This window comes from Gopherus flavomarginatus, chromosome 17 (assembly GCF_025201925.1).
Source record: "Gopherus flavomarginatus isolate rGopFla2 chromosome 17, rGopFla2.mat.asm, whole genome shotgun sequence".
Lineage (NCBI taxonomy): Eukaryota > Metazoa > Chordata > Testudines > Testudinidae > Gopherus > Gopherus flavomarginatus.
Window position 1 is genome coordinate 13,962,373 of NC_066633.1, and position 17,185 is coordinate 13,979,557.

Here is a 17,185-nt window from a genome sequence, read left to right on the forward strand (position 1 = left end):
CACTGAATCAACTGCGTTCGGGACTCTTATGTTTTCATTTTGCATTAAAGCTGCAGAAAATGCTTGCAGAAACTGAATTTTATGCTGAATGGAAATTTCAAAATGTGTGCTTTAAGAGTTACTTATACAAATCATCCAATCAGGGAACAGAAACAATACCAGTGACTTGTGTAAATAACCAATGAGGTGTGTATTTCAAAGATCAGCCAAGAACTGTTCATAAACTAATCGTGAGGAGAATTGGCAAAGACATCCATGAATAACTAATACTTTTGAGAAAGTCTGCAGTCTGCTAGGAAATATTTTGTGAGCAGGAAAAAAAGCGATGAATACATTATTTCTTATGAATTATTTTGCTCTGCTCAAACAGTGATTAAATGGTACCAACATCCAGTTGTTCAGTGGCCTATGTGAAATGAATTGGTGATCTCAGCCCAATTCCTGTGGAACAAGTCCACGTCTTAAAAACCCAGTAAGGGTAATTTGAAAATATAGGAGAGATCAAGAACTGAATGGTCGGGAGACACTTACTCCAGGTCATGGCTGGGGCAGAAGAGTAGGGACGTGTGAAGCCATTTTCTGTGCAGTATCTGGTCCCTAGCTAGAAGCGCCAGAGCTAGCAATTTGGCACCTTTGAACTGGTACTTAAAATTCACTTTAAACGAGAGAGGATCTTAGACCTTCCTCCAAGTACTCTAGACACACATTTATTAATGATCTGATGGCCGCAGACGTGAGGCAGCCTGTTAGCTCATTTACCAGCATCAGGCAAATGAGATGCAATAGAAAGGAGGATGCCAGGAGAAGAACCCATTGCACTTGTAGTACAAGCTTAGGAGAGTTGGTGTTGCTGAAAGCCTGCCCTGTCCTTGGCTTATCGGAACAGATAACAATGGGCATGTACCGTTCTCCGAAACAGTTTAGCAAACCAATTGCCTACTTCATATCTCTGCTATTAAACATACAGCCTTCCAGAACCCCCAGCCTGTTCCCACAAGCTGCAATGGCTAAGGGAAACCAGATCAAATGAGGAACCTGGAATTTTAAAATGAGAGAAACAAGGAGTAGCTGTAAAAGCCAAAATGTCACTTGCCAGTTTGGGGTCAATTTCCCTATGATGCTTACATAAGCCCTGATCCCAAGATCAAAAGGAGTCTCTCTATTGACTCAGTGAGCTCCGGATCAGGCCCAGATAGGGTGACCAGATGTCCCAATTTTATAGGGACAGTCCCGATTTTTGGGTCTTTTTCTTACATAGGCTCGTACTACCCCCACCCCATCCCGATTTTTCACACTTGCCGTCTGATCACCCTAGGCCCAGAGAGCACAAACTGTTACAGAGGATAATATTGACAGTTGCACATCAAGTCAGTTAAGAGCAACATCATTCCTCACACGCTAGGTTCCCTACAATTATATCCCTATGAGAAGAAAGTGCTCAACAGGACTGGGGTGCAGGAGAAGCAATGGAGGGGGCACAGAGGGAAATGGGATGCAGATGGCACTACAATGACCTGTTACCTGAAACACTGGAACTAGCAGTTTATGAAAGAGGTGTTCAGAGGAATCAAACAACAAACAGACTGACAGCTGCCTGTGAACTCTCAAGACAGCTTCAGCAGAGAGCTTCCTTCAGATTCTAGGCACCCAGCACGGCATAGTACAATGGGATGTAAAATGGAGCAGCAAGAGAGAAGCAAAAAGTCTACTGAAGACTTTGCAACTTACTGGGTTCCCATCTATGCCTGGAGGTCCTCGTTCACCAAAATCGCCAGGAAAACCCTGAGATTGGGAGGCAAATACAAACAAATGTTGGTTATTGGCACATACTAAGAAAAGAAAACAGACAACTTAATGCTACTCCTGTTTTGCTCAGCGTGGTGTTTTGAAAGCCAGCAGGTTACAAAGCAGGTCTGAGCACAAACAGACTGCCACTTGTGGTGCTTGAGTTAAAGATTATGATTAAAAAGACTCCCACCACCACCAACGTACTGGAGGAACACTATATGGCCATGTGGCCGAGAACAAGGTTTGAGTCTGTCCAGAGGGCAGCAGGAGGTGTTAAAGAGACAGACCACATCTGCAGCATGCTTTGCACCACTCAACCATGAGCCATACATTCAGCAGTAGGAGTCCCAAGAGGTAGAAATCAGAGGAGAAAACAGAGAAGTCTTTAGCCTTGACCATACTGTGAAAAGCACCCAGGTGTCAGCAATGGGAATGCAACAGGGGTCAGCAGTGGGATAGCCAAGAACAAACCAATTCATAAGTCATGGTGGAAACCTGCACAGTGGTTGACCGTGATTTGCCCTTGTATACTCTTGCAGCTAAAACCATATCTAACACTGGATCAGCTGCATCCATTGCTAACACCCTTTATCAGGAACGGACAAAAATGACAGCTTAGAGAAGGCATTGGAGGCTCCAGTGAGGACAGAAGATATATATGTGTGGGGGGAAATCAACACTTTTGCCTCTTGTATAGGTTGCTGACAGCTTGTGGAGAAGCAACAGCAGTGCTACAGAAAGTCAGAGTCAGGCACCAAATGCCAGCTTTCATTCTGTTTTAAAATTAAGTCACAGCAATCTAAACAGGGAACCTTTGCTGCTTATAGCTGAAGTCTTTACTGGAATATAGGCAGAGAGAGGAAAAAGAGGGCATTAAACCAGAAAGCCAGAAGCTGCCAGTCACATTAACATTTCTAGAGCTCTGCAAAGTGGGCTGCGTATGTCAAAGAAGAAACACCCTGAAGATCCCATAATTCCATGTAGATGTGAAGTGATAATGAGGGTAACAAACAGAAGCTGGGGGGATCTGATGCTGCCCGTGATACTGAGGGAACGTTCACACTGCAGCTGGGAGCACGCTTCCCCGCGTGGGTAGACAGGCTACCTCTCTTCCAGCTGGTGCTCTAACCATGACGAGGTAGCACAAGTGCCAGCTTCGTAAGCTACATGAGGACACACTCACCCAGACCCTCTGGGTGTGTATTTTGGCAGTTTCCCCAAGCTGCCGCTCATGCTACCCCCACTACAATGCTATGTTTAGCTCGAGCAGCTATGCTGCTTGCTCAGTCAGAGCTAGCTGGTGTCTGTCTGTCTGCGCTGGGAAGCGTGCTCTCAGCTGTAGCGTAGATGTACCCTGAGAGCTCGCCCACCGGCCAGTTGGTAGCTCAGGGAATACAAAGTTTGATCAAAGACACTTCCCCCTAGCCATACTGACTACATATAGCACGGCCAGAAAGGCTTGAGCTTTCAGAAGGCTGGACAGAGCAGAAAAAGTTCAATTTTATGCCCCCAAGACAGGGGTGGTTTTCCTTTAAAATACAGTGGGATTTGGATTTTTCTGATCATTGCTTCTACAAGCTCTTTGGATCAGCTGAGAGACCCAAAAGCAGCTTCCCTTTAGGGCCGATGTAGGGGCTCCCTGCCTTATACCAATCAGCGTGGCTTTCAGTGGAAAGGGTCAGTCTGGAAAGAATTTTCATTGGTATTTACAGAAGGCAAGAAAGAATTCTGCACCTTGAGTAATGTTTGACCGCAGGAAAAGAAAGTGACAGGTTTTGACAGTGCCAACTGGAGCTTGACTGACCCTCCTTGGCTTGAACTACTTAGAACTTAGTCCCTGTCATGTTTGAGATGGCAACTGAGCTTCTCTGCAGGTCTAGCCCAGGAAGCTCAGTGTGCACAGCGATCACTTAGATTCAGTGATCAAATCTGGAGCCGTGCAAATCTCGCCTACTGTAACTCAGTGGCAATAATGCAGAGGAGAAGGAACCTGGCCCTTCTCTCCCTAGGCCAGACACTGAAGAGAGGTGGTGGGAGAGGAACAATAGCCAGAGTGGAAAATAAAGGTGCGTCTCCCATTCATGACTCAGCTTTCAGGGCGTTGTTCACCCCTGAGCAGAGCATAAGCACAAAGCCTAAACACTTGTGGCCTATTTTGAAGATTTGAGTGGTGCATAGGCCTTTGTATTTCACTCGCTGAATTCCTTTTCTTTAAGGTAAGAAATTGCATGGAAGATAATTTACTTAGGGTTTGATCCTGTCAGATGCTGAGGGCCCTTGACTCTCACTAACCTTAATGGCAGCTGAGGAGATCAGCTCCTACAGGATCAGACCTGAAATTCTTTTTCCTGTAGTTTCTTTAAAGGCCAATATGGTACATTCATTTCAATGGGGTAATTCTGCCTGCTAGAGGAAAAATCAGAATTGCTGTATCCTGGGGGTTCAAACATTGTATTTAAGAGTACAGCAACTCTCATGTTCCTTTAGTAGGAAATATCTTATGGAGAGAGATGTGACATCCCCAGCATCCTGTCTCCAATATCATACGTTCCTGAGGAAGTCACAAGCCTATCCTTAATGAATCTATTGCAACACTATCCTACAGAAGGGAAATTTCTTCCTCACCCCAGATTTTGCTCGGAAGCTTGAAGAATGATGGATCTTATCATTCATAGCCTATCTAGCATGGATACACGTGTCATCTGTATCCACATCAAAAGGACAAATCTTGGCTATGAATCTAACTAAATAAATTGCTTCTACGGGAATAACATGAGGCAGTGAGTTCCAAAGGTTAGTTACAGATACCTAAAAGAAAAACGGACTTGTTTTTGATTGTTTTTTACATTTGTCTTTTAAGATTCACTGAGCTCTTCCTCATTCTTGTCACGTGGCGAGGGTAACTTGGAGCTCTCACTTGGCTCTCTTTACCAATATTTTTTTTATTATTTGTATTACCATGGTGCCTAAAGGCCTGAATGAGATCAGGGCCCCACATCCCAAATAATTTATAATCTAAATGGACAACATAAAGGCTAAGAGAAAGAAAGGATTATTGGCTTAATTTTACAGATGGGGAGTTCAGGCACAGAGGGATAAGTAACTTGCCCGTGGTCACACAGTCTGTGGCAGAGCCAGGAATTGAACCCAGCCCTTCCGAATCCTGGTCCAGTGCCTACTAACGGTTGCCTCTCTTTTCCAAACTTTTAAATCTCTCCATGCACAGAATTCCTCCTGTCCCCATCCACGGTACACCCCAACTCCAGTCAGCTGCCAGTCTGTCAGCCTCTTCCCTGCCTGGTTCTTTCTGAAATGCAGGGACCGAGATGAACCGAACTTTCATAGTGAAGACCGCCCCCCATCAGTTTACACAATAATATTTTCAGTATTACTTGCTTTTGCCTTCTTAAGGCAGCATTAAAATCTTTGGCCACCACAGCCCATTCTGCAAATACCTAACTCAATGATACTCAGACCTCAGTGGAAGCAAAGCAGTGTGAATTCAGTTTCATTTACTACAGTATTATTCATATTTAAACAGAATGATGGGAAAGATTTAGTTTATATTATATAATTCTCACAGCAAATAAGTTAATAGCTTAGTACAAGCTGATAACTTAATTGGTTAACAACACAGTAAAAGCATCCAGATTGGTTAATAACTTAGACTGGTCAATAATTAAAATCACATAGTGTTTTAATATCAGGAGCTGCAAAGAGCCACAGGAGACACATTAGAGAGCCACTTGTGGCTTGCAAGGCACTGTCTGAGAATCACTGCATTCGTTGAACTGAACTAAACTGATGCGACTACATCTTTCCCTCAGAGGCTAGAATTTATTCACAACCCTTCCTTCAGCAAGAGCAGTAAATGGCTCTAAGTTACACTGGAGTTATAAACCAATGAGCTGCACAGAGTTGTGTGTGTCACACAGCACAGACTATGTCTATGTGATGGGGAATATACACTACACTACCCCATAGTGTAGAAGTAGCTTACTGTGACAGAAGGGGTTTTCCTGTCCCTGTAGGAACACCTCCTATTTGAGTGATGGTAGCTGGAAAGAATTCTTCCATCAACCTAGCTGCATATACACAGGGGGTTAGGTCAGCAAAGCTACGGCACACAGCGCTCTGGATTTTTCACACCTGTAAGTGCTGTAGCTATGTTGACTTAAATTTTAAGCACAAAGCAGACCTATGCACAGGAGAGGTGAGAATGGGCCAGATGGACTCTCTACTTGCATAAACACCAAATGCTTTTGGTATAAGATCAGTTTCACAATAGAAGAGCCAAAGTCCATCATCAGAGCAATAAGATCTAATTTTTCTTCTCCTTTCTTGGTCTGCCTCACTCTGCCAACGAGGGCTCAAGTATAGGGGTATGCAGTAGCCACTACGTCTAGCACACATGTCTTCAAGGAGAAAGAAGTTGTGTTAAGATGATTTTTCGCTTGATTCTGTGCTGGATCAAGTTAGAGTAGCCAATGGGCTGCTCTAAATTACACCAATGGTGTAAGACTCCTCAGTGACCTTAAGACAATTGGAGGACTAATACTTTGGAGTTCTGCCATGCCTCTTACCTGCCCCACTCCTTCCCTTCTCTAGTACATCTTTTGCAATGAGGGGAATGGGGCAGGACAGAGGCATCTGGTGCAGGAGCCAGGTCCACCAGCTTTAAGCCAACAGAGAGATCCCCTCTGCTAAGGGAGTTCTCCACAGTGAGACTCTTAGCCTCTCAGGCGAGAGCCTAATGGAGCATCTGGCCCCTTGATTTTGTGATTACATCTAGGGCTAAAGCAGAAAGGATCAAGTTATTTAAAACAACAGTCCCCTGCTGCATGCACAGATACTATGGTAATGGACGCCAGTATGGAGAACCTAGACAGAAACACACACTGTGAGGAGGCTTTCAAAGAATAAGTCACTATACAGCTCCCTTAATCCGCCTATCTGGCTCCAACAGATGAAACCCGATTGGGAGTCTGTTATGCAGTGGGCAATACTATTGTGTTCTGTGGGCTGCTAGATGACAGCATGGGGCTGGAGAGGGAGAGAGAAAGAGAGAGATTCCCTCCAGTTCAGCAAAGAGGAACCTCTTTGTGTACACATTCCACTGCTGGCTTGTCTCAGAGAGAAACAGATTGGGGATGGGAAGAGCTTTGAAGAAAGTGAAAGTCAGGCTCAGAATGCTGGTTCAGCTCATTTTATCTGACACGAGACTGGCAGACACTACGAGAATAAAAAATGGGCTTTGGTAAGATCCTTGGGAGCCAGAACGTGAGGGCATAGCAGTCCTTTCCAAGCAGTGTCTTGCTTTCTGTCTCACACACGCTCTCTCTGGCCCCGAAGATTTTTGGTAGTTTAATTGCTGGCACTCGGCACAGCTGCACCCGACCAGCTCCATTGAATGCTATGGACAGAGGCTTCTTTGGAAAGCTGAATCCGAAGGAAACAAAATATGATGGCCAATAGCAGCATGCCATTTGGAAACTCCAACAGTGAAACTGACACGAGTGAGACTCGGCTAGTAGCACACCAATAGCAAAAAATGCAGAGAAGCCTGAAAATAAGACATCACCAGAGAGTCACTTATCTTCCAAGGGTTTGCACTAGAGATCGGTGCAGTTAGCTAACGGGATTGCGAATAACCTTAAACACCTAGGGTCAAATTCTGGCCCCAATTAAGTCAATGGGAGTTTTACCATTGACTTCAGTGGAGCCAGGATTTCCCCCTCTGCTGTATCAATCATCTGCAGCATTCAGTACATGCTAGTGAGTGTGTGAAAACTGAGCCCTCTCTTGGTTGGGGTCAGGTTTCAGATTTTACGGGAATCATTGTAAAAGGAAAAGTTGTGCGCCTTTCCAACTGGGCACTGTCTCCCCTAAGCCCGCACACAGGCCTGGCCAAGAAGCTGTGGTGAATGCTGGCTGGAAGCAGCTTTCTGATGTCTGCAGACACAACAAATAAATAAAGGGCAAGCTTTAAAAAAGCAAAAAACAGGAAAAGCCAAAACTGCTACATGCTGAACCAATACGGCTAAAACAGGGAAAACTCGTTTCTTGATCAAAAAAAACAATATTGCCTTGGAATATTCTTTTGTTTACAATTTTACAACTAGTGAAGGATAATATGAATGCTCCTAGAAATGAAACTGTAGCTACACTGCTGCATATTCCATAGTGATAACTCTCCACACTCTAGTAACAGCACTCTGACTTCTGATGGTATGTCTACACTGCAACCGGGAGGTGTGATTGCAGCATGTGTAGATGTACCCAGGTTAGCGCTGACCTAGCTAGATCAGAGATAGCCTGAGTAACAATAGTAGTGAAGCCACGGGCATTGGCGTCAGCTGCTCAAGCCCATACCCAGGATCTTGCACGGGCAGGGCTAGCCCATGCTACTCCACGGCTTCGCCACTACAGTTACTCGAGGTCTCTTTGATCTGCATGTGCTGCAATCACACTCCCAGATGCAATGTAGACATGCCCTCAGAGAAAAGCACTACAGCCGTAGTTCTCAAAGTGACCCCTGGGCAACGAGAGGAAGGATGGTTCAATGGTTAGGATGCTCGTCTGGGACTTGAACAACTCTAGGTTCAAGTCCTTGCTCAACCGCAGACATCCCATGTGACCTTGGGCAACCCACTAAAGGCTTGTCTACACAGGAAAACAACAACAATTATACCGGTATCATTAAACTGATTTGATATATACAGCTGTAGTGGTCTGAGTATTTTGTGGACAATCTTATTCTGGAATAAGAGTGGCTTTTTTGGGGGGGTCAGTTTATGCCCCTTCCAGAACAACATAAAATAAACCAGAAAAAGGCACAAGAGAGTGTCCATATGGAGAGTTACACCTATATAATTATAATGATTTTAATTCACACCTTAATTTATAGCAGTGCAACTTTGACAAGCACTTAGTCTCTTTGGGCCTCAGTACTCCATCTGTACAATGGGATAACAGGACAACCCTCCCTTGCTGTGAGGATCAATGCATTAAAAAGTGTGAGGTGCTCAGATACTGTGGTGATGTGGACCAGGTACAGTAAACACACAGAACTGGTGTGTTGGGTAGTAAGTATCACACTGGTGCTCCAGAGAGTTAGGTAAAGATTAAAGCCCCTTTGTTATTCTGCCTTTCCCCAGCCTGGGGGAAAATAGGGCCAAAATGCCAATAAACTAAGAAACAAAACTCAAAACACAGTTGTCAATATTAACAGCTAGAATAGCTAAGTTCAAGACAACACTCACTATCTTGGCCTGGTCTTCTCCCCTTTGCCTAAATTATGCAGCCTAGGCCAATGGCTCTCAACCTTTCCAGACTACTCCCTTGCAGGAGTCCAATTTGTCTTGCGTACCCCAGGTTTCACCTCATGTAAGAGCTACTTGCTTACAAAATCAGACATAAAAATACAAAAACGTGTCACAGCCACACTATTACTGAAAAATTGCTGACTTTCTCATTTTTACCATATAATTATAAATCAATTGGAAATAAATATTGTACTTACATGTCAGCGTATAGTATATAGAGCAGTATAAACAAGTCATTATCTGTAGGAAAGTTTAGTTTGTACTGACTTCGCTAATGCTTTTTCTGTAGCCTGGTGTAAAATTAGATGAATATCTAGATGAGTTGATGTACCCCCGGAAGACCTCTGCGTACTCCAAGGGTACAAGTACCCCTGGTTGAGAACAATAGGCCTAAGCCCTCCCAGATCCCAGGTGTTAATGGCAGCATGTGGTTCCCAGATGCATGTCTTTGGACCTAAACATGTAAAATGAACCTTGGGGGAACGGGGCAACCCAGCCTCAGAAGGAACTCAAGCATAGTGTCACAGGTACTAATTTTCCATACATGCAACAGATGTAGGGATGGCATGCAAGCATGAAAGGTAGGGGAGATGGCCCAAAGGCCCATCTTTCTACAAAGGTATGATCCACACATGAAAAAGTTTGGAGAACCCTGTTCTACAGTATTCTCACAGCAACAGTCCAATGTATGGAAGCTTTCAATAGTAATGCCACAGTGTTTCAGACACTTACCAAATACTGCAGTATTTTTTAAGGAGGTGAGCAGCACTGCTTTTGACCCCTGTTGTGGATTACTGTAGTACTCTGCTTTTTAACTCAGGGAAGTGCATTAGCTCCTGCATACATCTAAGGCTATTTCCCAGCTTGGCCCTCCCCACCTGCACAGCCAATTGCCTCTTGTTTGATCTTGCAAGGCAGTCACGTTCCACAACATTGGTAATGCCAAAAATTGGCCAGAATGCTGCAAGCAAGCAGCCAGTGGGATTAGAGGAAGATTGTGTTACTTTATCTGCTTCTTGTTCTTTCCCAGATTCTTCCTACTAACTCCCTCTAGTGTCCTCAAGGAGTACTGCATTGACTCGCTTCTGCTCTATTCTACTAGTATGATATACAGGAACTCCTCACTTAATGTTGTAGTTATGTTCCTGAAAAATGCGACATTAAGAGAAACCATGTTAAGCGAATCCAATTTCCCCATAAGAATTAATGTAAATGAGGGGGTTAGGTTCCAGGGAAAATTTTTTCACCAGACAAAAGACTAATATATTATGAACACACACACACACACACACACACACACACACACACAGAGTATAAGTTTTAAACAAACAATTTAATACAGGTACACAGTGATGATGATTGTGAAGCTTGGTTGAGGTGGAGGAGTCAGAAGGTGGGATATTTCCCAGGGAATGCCTTACTGCTAAATGAACTAGCAATTGACTGAGACCCTCAAAGGTTAACTCTCACAACACTCTACAAGGCAGCAGGAAAGGAGGGAGGGCAGACAGAGACACACACTCTGTGAGAGAAAAAATGCGCATTTCCCCTTTAAGTAGCTGACCCCAGGCTTAAGTACACTGCCTTGTTAATTAAATCAGCTTGCTGAGACCCGGGACGCTAGCTACTCCCTAGAAGCTCCCTCCCTCCGTACTGTGTCCCCTCTGCTCTATGGAACACGAGGTAAGCGGGGTGCAGGAGCAGGGGGGAGGGGGAGACACCCTGACATTAGCCCTCTTTTTCCCCCCTCCCCCTGTACAGCAAGCAGGAGTCTCTGGGAGCAGCTCCAAGGCAGAGGGCAGGAGCAACACATGGCAGTGGGGGGAATGACAGCTGCTGCACAGGGAATTTAGGGGAGTGGGGAGCTGATAGGGGGAGCTGATGGGGGGCTGCTGGTCCACTCTGGTTCCAACGACCCACCAGCTATCTGCGATGGGCTGCTCTTCCTGCAAGCAGCGGACAAAACAGGTGACTGCCAAACGACGTCAGAAGGGAGCATTTCACAACCTTAAACAGGCATGTTCCCTAATTGATCAGCAACTTAACATCAAAACAACGTTAACTGGGATGACTTTAAGTGAGGAGTTCCTGTACCACATTAGAGACGTGGGAGAGGCAGAAAGCACATCTTTCATAGCCTTGGTGCTAAGCAAATACAGGGTGCGGTCAATGACAAGAGATTTGTGAAAAGGACTAACCAGTCTAATATAATTAAAATCCTCCTCCCCGCCCCCAGAATAGTAAAGAAATGTATAACTTTTGTTGATGAAAATCCTACCATTTAGGATTGTGAGCATGTTGCAAGCAGGCTGAAGTCTGCTTCCTGAGCAGCATAGCCTGTGGAAAGTATGCTCAAGTACTGGGATTGAACAGAGAAAAACCACACTGAAAAATATATAGAGATATTCATCCTGCCAGCTATAGGATCCAAAGTGGGGAGCTGGGTGGAGGCAACAAAGGCAACAGAGCTGAGAGGAAAACATTTGAAGTAACAAGTTTTGCTGGAGAAGAGCCAATGGGGATCCTCTATGGACTGCTGAAATCAGGTATGACCAAACTTTTGGCTCTAGTTAGCACTGGGAAATATTAAAAAAAGCTGAATGGATTTCACATGGTCAGAAAGAAACTCCCTGAAAGAAGCATGCTGAAGTGGTGGTTAAAACCAGCGTATACAAGCAGGAGAGGGTATTGCCCTAAGGAAATGGTCGCTATCTATCTAGACATCTTCAGAACGTATATGGCCCCCATTACATGGTGCTCATATGTGAGCAGCTCACATAACACCCTGGTGAGGCAGAGCCTTGCTATTCTCTTCATTTTGCAGAGAAGTAACTGAGCCACCAAGAGGGTAAATGATTTGCACCAGGCCACCCAGGAAGGCTGTGGCACCACTGAGAATGGAGCCCAGCTCTTCAATATCCTAGGATAACCACTGGATCAGATCAGCCTTCCTCTCTGCAAGAGGCATAGCCTCATGTGCCAGGCTTAATGAGAGTTCTGGTGGGGATGGTCAGGGTCAGACAGACGGATGGACACAAACACTATTTTCCCCTTTCCCTGTTTATCTCACGGTGCCTGTTAAAATGGTGCTCAAGACCAGGTGCTCTCCTTTCACTGCTTAAAGAGACACACGGAGCAACCAGGCCTTCTTGCTATGGTTATCAGAGGGGCTCTAGGAAGACAGACAGGCAGAAAGAAAAACAGAGCACTCAGTCTCATCACTGAGATCAATGATCCTCAAGGAATAGAGGAGAATGGTAAGATGCTTTGAATCTTACACTTCCCTTAGACTTTTTCAGAGAGAGAGAGAACACATCTGATTTTGTTTAAAACTCCTTCTCTGCTGGAGTAAGGGAGGTAATCTGGCAGCTGTTGCTTCAAAGAATCCTGGCAGGTCTTCAGGCCGATAGAATCCTTCTCCAAAAATAGGATTTTATTTTCCTGTTGGCTGAAGGTAAAGCTGCCCAAAGAACCCAGCCCTCCAGCCTTGTCTGCAAAAAGCTACGTTTGCCACTTGGCTTCAGCCAGGTGATCCGTTGCCCAGCAAGTCTCCCTGAAGGATGGAGTTTGTAAGTCAAACATTTTAAACAAAAAGAAGGGGAAGGCGTGCATAGAAAAAGTGGGATAATAAAATAAACAAATGGAAATTATGCTGGCAGTGTTGGTCTCTGACAACATCCTTTGTGAACAGAACAGACAGGTGAGCATGGGGCAGTCGGGTATGTCCAGCTGCAGTTTTTAGAGGCATAAGAGCTAAGAGAAATCACCTCACATGGACCCTTAACACTGTACAGTCTCCTGGCTTCCCAGCTACGTTCATCCATGATTTTGTCTCTTCAGGAAGGACAAGAGCCTTCACCTGTACTCCTTTCAGATCTAGAACCATAGCAACTTACTCTCACCCAAACCATTATCTCCTTTCTGGACCCCTAGAACTGACAGGCAGTACTGCTACAATTCTGCCCCTTTGTTCCTCAGAGATGGCCATTGCGAGATGGACACATAACCTTACTCTTCCATGTTTCATGCTCTCTCTCACAAAGAATTCACATCATCCTCTTACGTACCTAGACAGACCCCCACCTCTGAGACACATGGGAGCCATTGGAAGATTCACATCGACTTAAATAGGGTTTTGATCAAGCCCCTAGACTGGAGGACTGAAATCCCATTGACGTTCACTTGGGCTTCTTTGCAGTTCCAGCCTCTGATTCTTCACTCCTTCTGATCCACGCTTTGCTGCATAGAACTTTTTTCATTTTGTTGGTTCCCTAATCGATAGCTTAAACCCTAGGATGATGGGCACTACAAAGAGACATTAATTACCTTATATTCCTCTGCAACTTCTCTTCCAAGCATCCTAATCAGTTACTAACCAAGGTACCCAAATTATGCCGTTTTCTCCTTAAGGAACATTGTCGAGTAACGTAGACCCAAATTTTACATTTTTGAAAAAACCTTGTAAATTTGCAAGAATGTTTTCACTTTTTTTAAAAAAAAATAAATTTAAATCAGTTCAGGTTTTTGTTTGATCAATGAGTAAACATTTACCTGCAGGAAGGAAGGCACCAGACTGGTACCCAAGAGATCCGGGTTCAGAGTTCCCAGTTCTACCAGGAACTCCCCAGATGACCTTGGGTAAATCACTTAATCTCTTAGTGCCTCAGTTCCCCATGAATTAAAAGAGATTATAGGCATAATAATTCTTTCCTCCCACACAGGGGTGTTCAGGGAATACATAATAAATGCTTATGAGGCATCAGATATCAGAGTGATAGAAGCCATGTAAGTACCTAGCTAGATGGAAATGGGAAAGCCAAACACATTATCTTTAAAACTGGAAAGTGAAACTAACTAGAAAGAGACCAGTGTGTCACTCCAGGCTGATGCCAGTGTTTCAGAGGAAAGTGGCAATTAACAGCCCAATTTTACTGTCCAAATTGAGGCAGAAGCAGAAAGTAAAGTAACCAGAGAAGCAGTGAAAAGTAAATTCAGTTTTTGAAATATGTCCAGTCTGAACTATCTAAAGCGCTACCACCAGTAACAGAAGAAATTACTTTTAAAAGAGAGACTTATTTGGCCAACAAGCAAAATGACATTAAAGAGTTTACATCTCCAACAGACAACGACAGCTCCTGAAAGACCAGCAGCACAAATCATGAGCACCAATTCCTGAAACCCCTTTGTGTTCCCTGGGAGCCTCCTACTGTATCCAGTTCCTGAAGCAGCCTGACTCTGCTGGGCTTGGGAGACCCAGGGTGAGGGACTGGTGCCCCACTGTGTTAGGTACTGTATCACACTTATTCAAAACAAAATATTTGAAAATCATGTCATCCTTCATAGCTTGCTAGTAGGACCAGGGGCTCAGATCTGAGACTCTGTCATCCCGGTCAGAAAAATGCTCTGCTCTAGGTCTCATTGAAGTAGAGCAAGGAATCTTGTTTAAACCACAGAGGCAGCTAAAGCACAAAAAGGAGGCCAAGCTAGGCTGCAGCATAACTTTCCACTGGCATCAAACACATTACATAGGGGTTAGAAACTGTGTCCTAGCAAATACGTTTCTGGAACTGTCTACATACTAAGCCTCTTGGGGAAGCCTTCCAGCATTGGACCAATGGCAGCTAGCCCCAATCCTGTGAGAAGTTCCACATGGGCAGACCCCCCATCACCCAAAAGGAGCCCCACTGAAGACAGCAGGGGGTCTGCCAAAGCCAAAGGCCTTGCAGCATCAGGCTCTTAGTGACACTGCTATTTATTAGGCTGCTTAAAGCAGAGACAGTTTGAGTTGCAGAGACTAGATCCAAACCTTCCCAAAGTCTGGGCTTGCACAGATTGGGCAGTTTTAGCTTGGCCCATTCTGAAGACAGGGTGGAGCCATGACGTTGGATCTTGAATGCACCCAGGTTAAGAGTAGTACAGGACACCACTGATTTTACCACTGCTCAGAAGAAGTCTAGATGTCATGGTGTTAAAATTGCTGATGGACACCAACGGCCGGTCTACACTACAGTTACCATCACTGCTAGTACCGCTGGAATGATACAAGACTTCTCCAAAAAGGGCTAGTGTAGATGAGCTCTCAGTAGGTGAAGACACACATGTTTAGGGTCAGTTGTAGAACACTTTTCCCCCTCCCACTACGCACATTATTTGGACAAACCATAGCTGCGATCCTGCAAAATTACCAGTAGGCATAGCGTAGGTCTACACTACAAGGGCTACAGAAGCACAGTTGCAGCTACCCTACTGCAGTGTAGACACTTGCTACAGCAATGGAAGTTTTTTTTCCTGTGGCTGCAATAAATCTTCCTCGTCGACAGGTGGTAGCTAAGTCAATGAAAGAACTCGTCCATTGACCTAGCTGCGTCTGCAGAGCGGGGTCGGTCGATCTAACTACATCACACATAGCATGAAATTTTTCACGGCCTAAGTCATACATCTAGATCAACTAAGTTTTAACTGTACACCAGACCACTGACCCTCACTCTGTGCAGAGTCTCATTGACTTCAGCTGGTCGCTGTCTGCGACAAAGGATCCAAGACTGAGGACGACAGACTGTGCTTAAATGACTTCCTAGATTATGGGCTGAGGCTAAAAATGGTGGTTCAAAGGTTGAGCTATTTAAGCAACTCTTTAGGGTGAATACCTTGTCCCAGCGTTGAGGCTTGGCAGCTGAATGGGGGAGGAGGAGCTGATGAGCAAAGATTCGGGGGTTTAGAATATACCTTATTCTGTCATTTGGGATCTCAAACTGCTTTTGCATTTCTTAAAAAAAGTACGTTTCCATTTCCCTCACTTTTTATTTTGAAAGCAATAGCTGCTGGATCAACATAATAAAACACTCTACAGCCAGCTGGAAATCTGCACAGCTTAAGCCCGTAAGTATTTAAAACATTTCTTTATTATTTTTTAACAAATATTTTTTGAGTCGAGTCTGGGTTTTTTTTGTTTTTTTTTTTTAAAGATGTCTTTTCTCCCCGCTCCCTCCCTGGATCTCTGTTGCTAACTAGATTGCAGCGATGGGATAATGGAACAGATACATGGGCTGAAACCCTTGTTGGTCAGTGGAAACCATTATGTTCCCGCACTTTCTATGTGAGTGCTTTGGGCCGGATACCGATGCCAGTAAGGTCAATAGCAAAAATCCCATTCATTTCAATGTGGGCAGCAGCAGGTTCTTAGGATCCTGCAAGAAGTTCCACGTGGGCAGACTCCCTGCATCCAAATGGAGCTCCACTGAAAGGAGTCTCCCGGTGCAGTGTCAGGCCTTTCATGGCCTCACGATTTATTAGGCTGCTAAAACACAGATGGCCTGAGCTACCGAGTCTAGATCCAAACCTTCCCAAAGTTAGGGCTTGCATGGATCTCATTCTGAAGACAGGAAAGAGCCGTGGTGTTTGGACCTGGCTGCAGATGAGTATGGACCCAAGTAGGGAAGAGAGGTTGGTTCAGGTCCTAGTCTTCACTGGGATGAATTATATTTATTTTCATAGTCATTCCCTGCCCTTCCAGACACACGGTGAGAAGTGTCCCACCACTGTTTGTATGGGCAACAGGAGAGACTGTGTAACTTGGCATGACTGTGTCCAAGTATGTTCACCAATCAGTACTCAGACTTGCCAACTTTCCTCCATCTTGTGCTGTAAAACTAACCCTTCCTAACAAAAAAGAGCCTGAGATGTCCTGCTTCTCATTATCTGGTGTGTCAAACACAGCACCATCTTTCCATTTAGGAAGGGAGGCAGATGGCACTGGTTATTAGGTGGTCAGCAGGGAGTGGTGAATGCTTGGGCCCATGGTTGATGCATTGCTTCCACCTGACCTAAGGGGTGGGGAGAAAAAAAAATCCACTGTGCCATGACGCTTACTGCAGACAATTAAAATATGAACTTTCTTTGTACTGAATTATAAACACAACAGACATGAAAAACACCCTGGCAAGAAGAAAACCATCATGTTACAAGCAGAGAGTTGGCCAGCAGGCAGGCCTAAACTGCGGCCAGCTCATGCAAAACGGATGCCGGATTCTGCAGCTTGCCACAATGTTGCACCCTGAGGCCACTTCCGTGGG

The 17,185-nt window shown here is 44.8% G+C and overlaps 1 protein-coding gene across 4 annotated transcripts in view; it reads right to left on the bottom strand.

Moving 5' to 3' along the window:
- The window catches only part of COL27A1 (collagen type XXVII alpha 1 chain), a 225,736-nt gene that overhangs the window by 127,982 nt on the left and 80,569 nt on the right, over positions 1–17,185 (bottom strand). For all 4 annotated transcript variants that reach the window (XM_050926920.1, XM_050926919.1, XM_050926917.1 and 1 more), the window contains exon 13: positions 1,729–1,782. In XM_050926920.1, the coding sequence (XP_050782877.1) occupies positions 1,729–1,782 (54 nt within the window). The remainder of the gene's footprint in view (positions 1–1,728; positions 1,783–17,185) is intronic.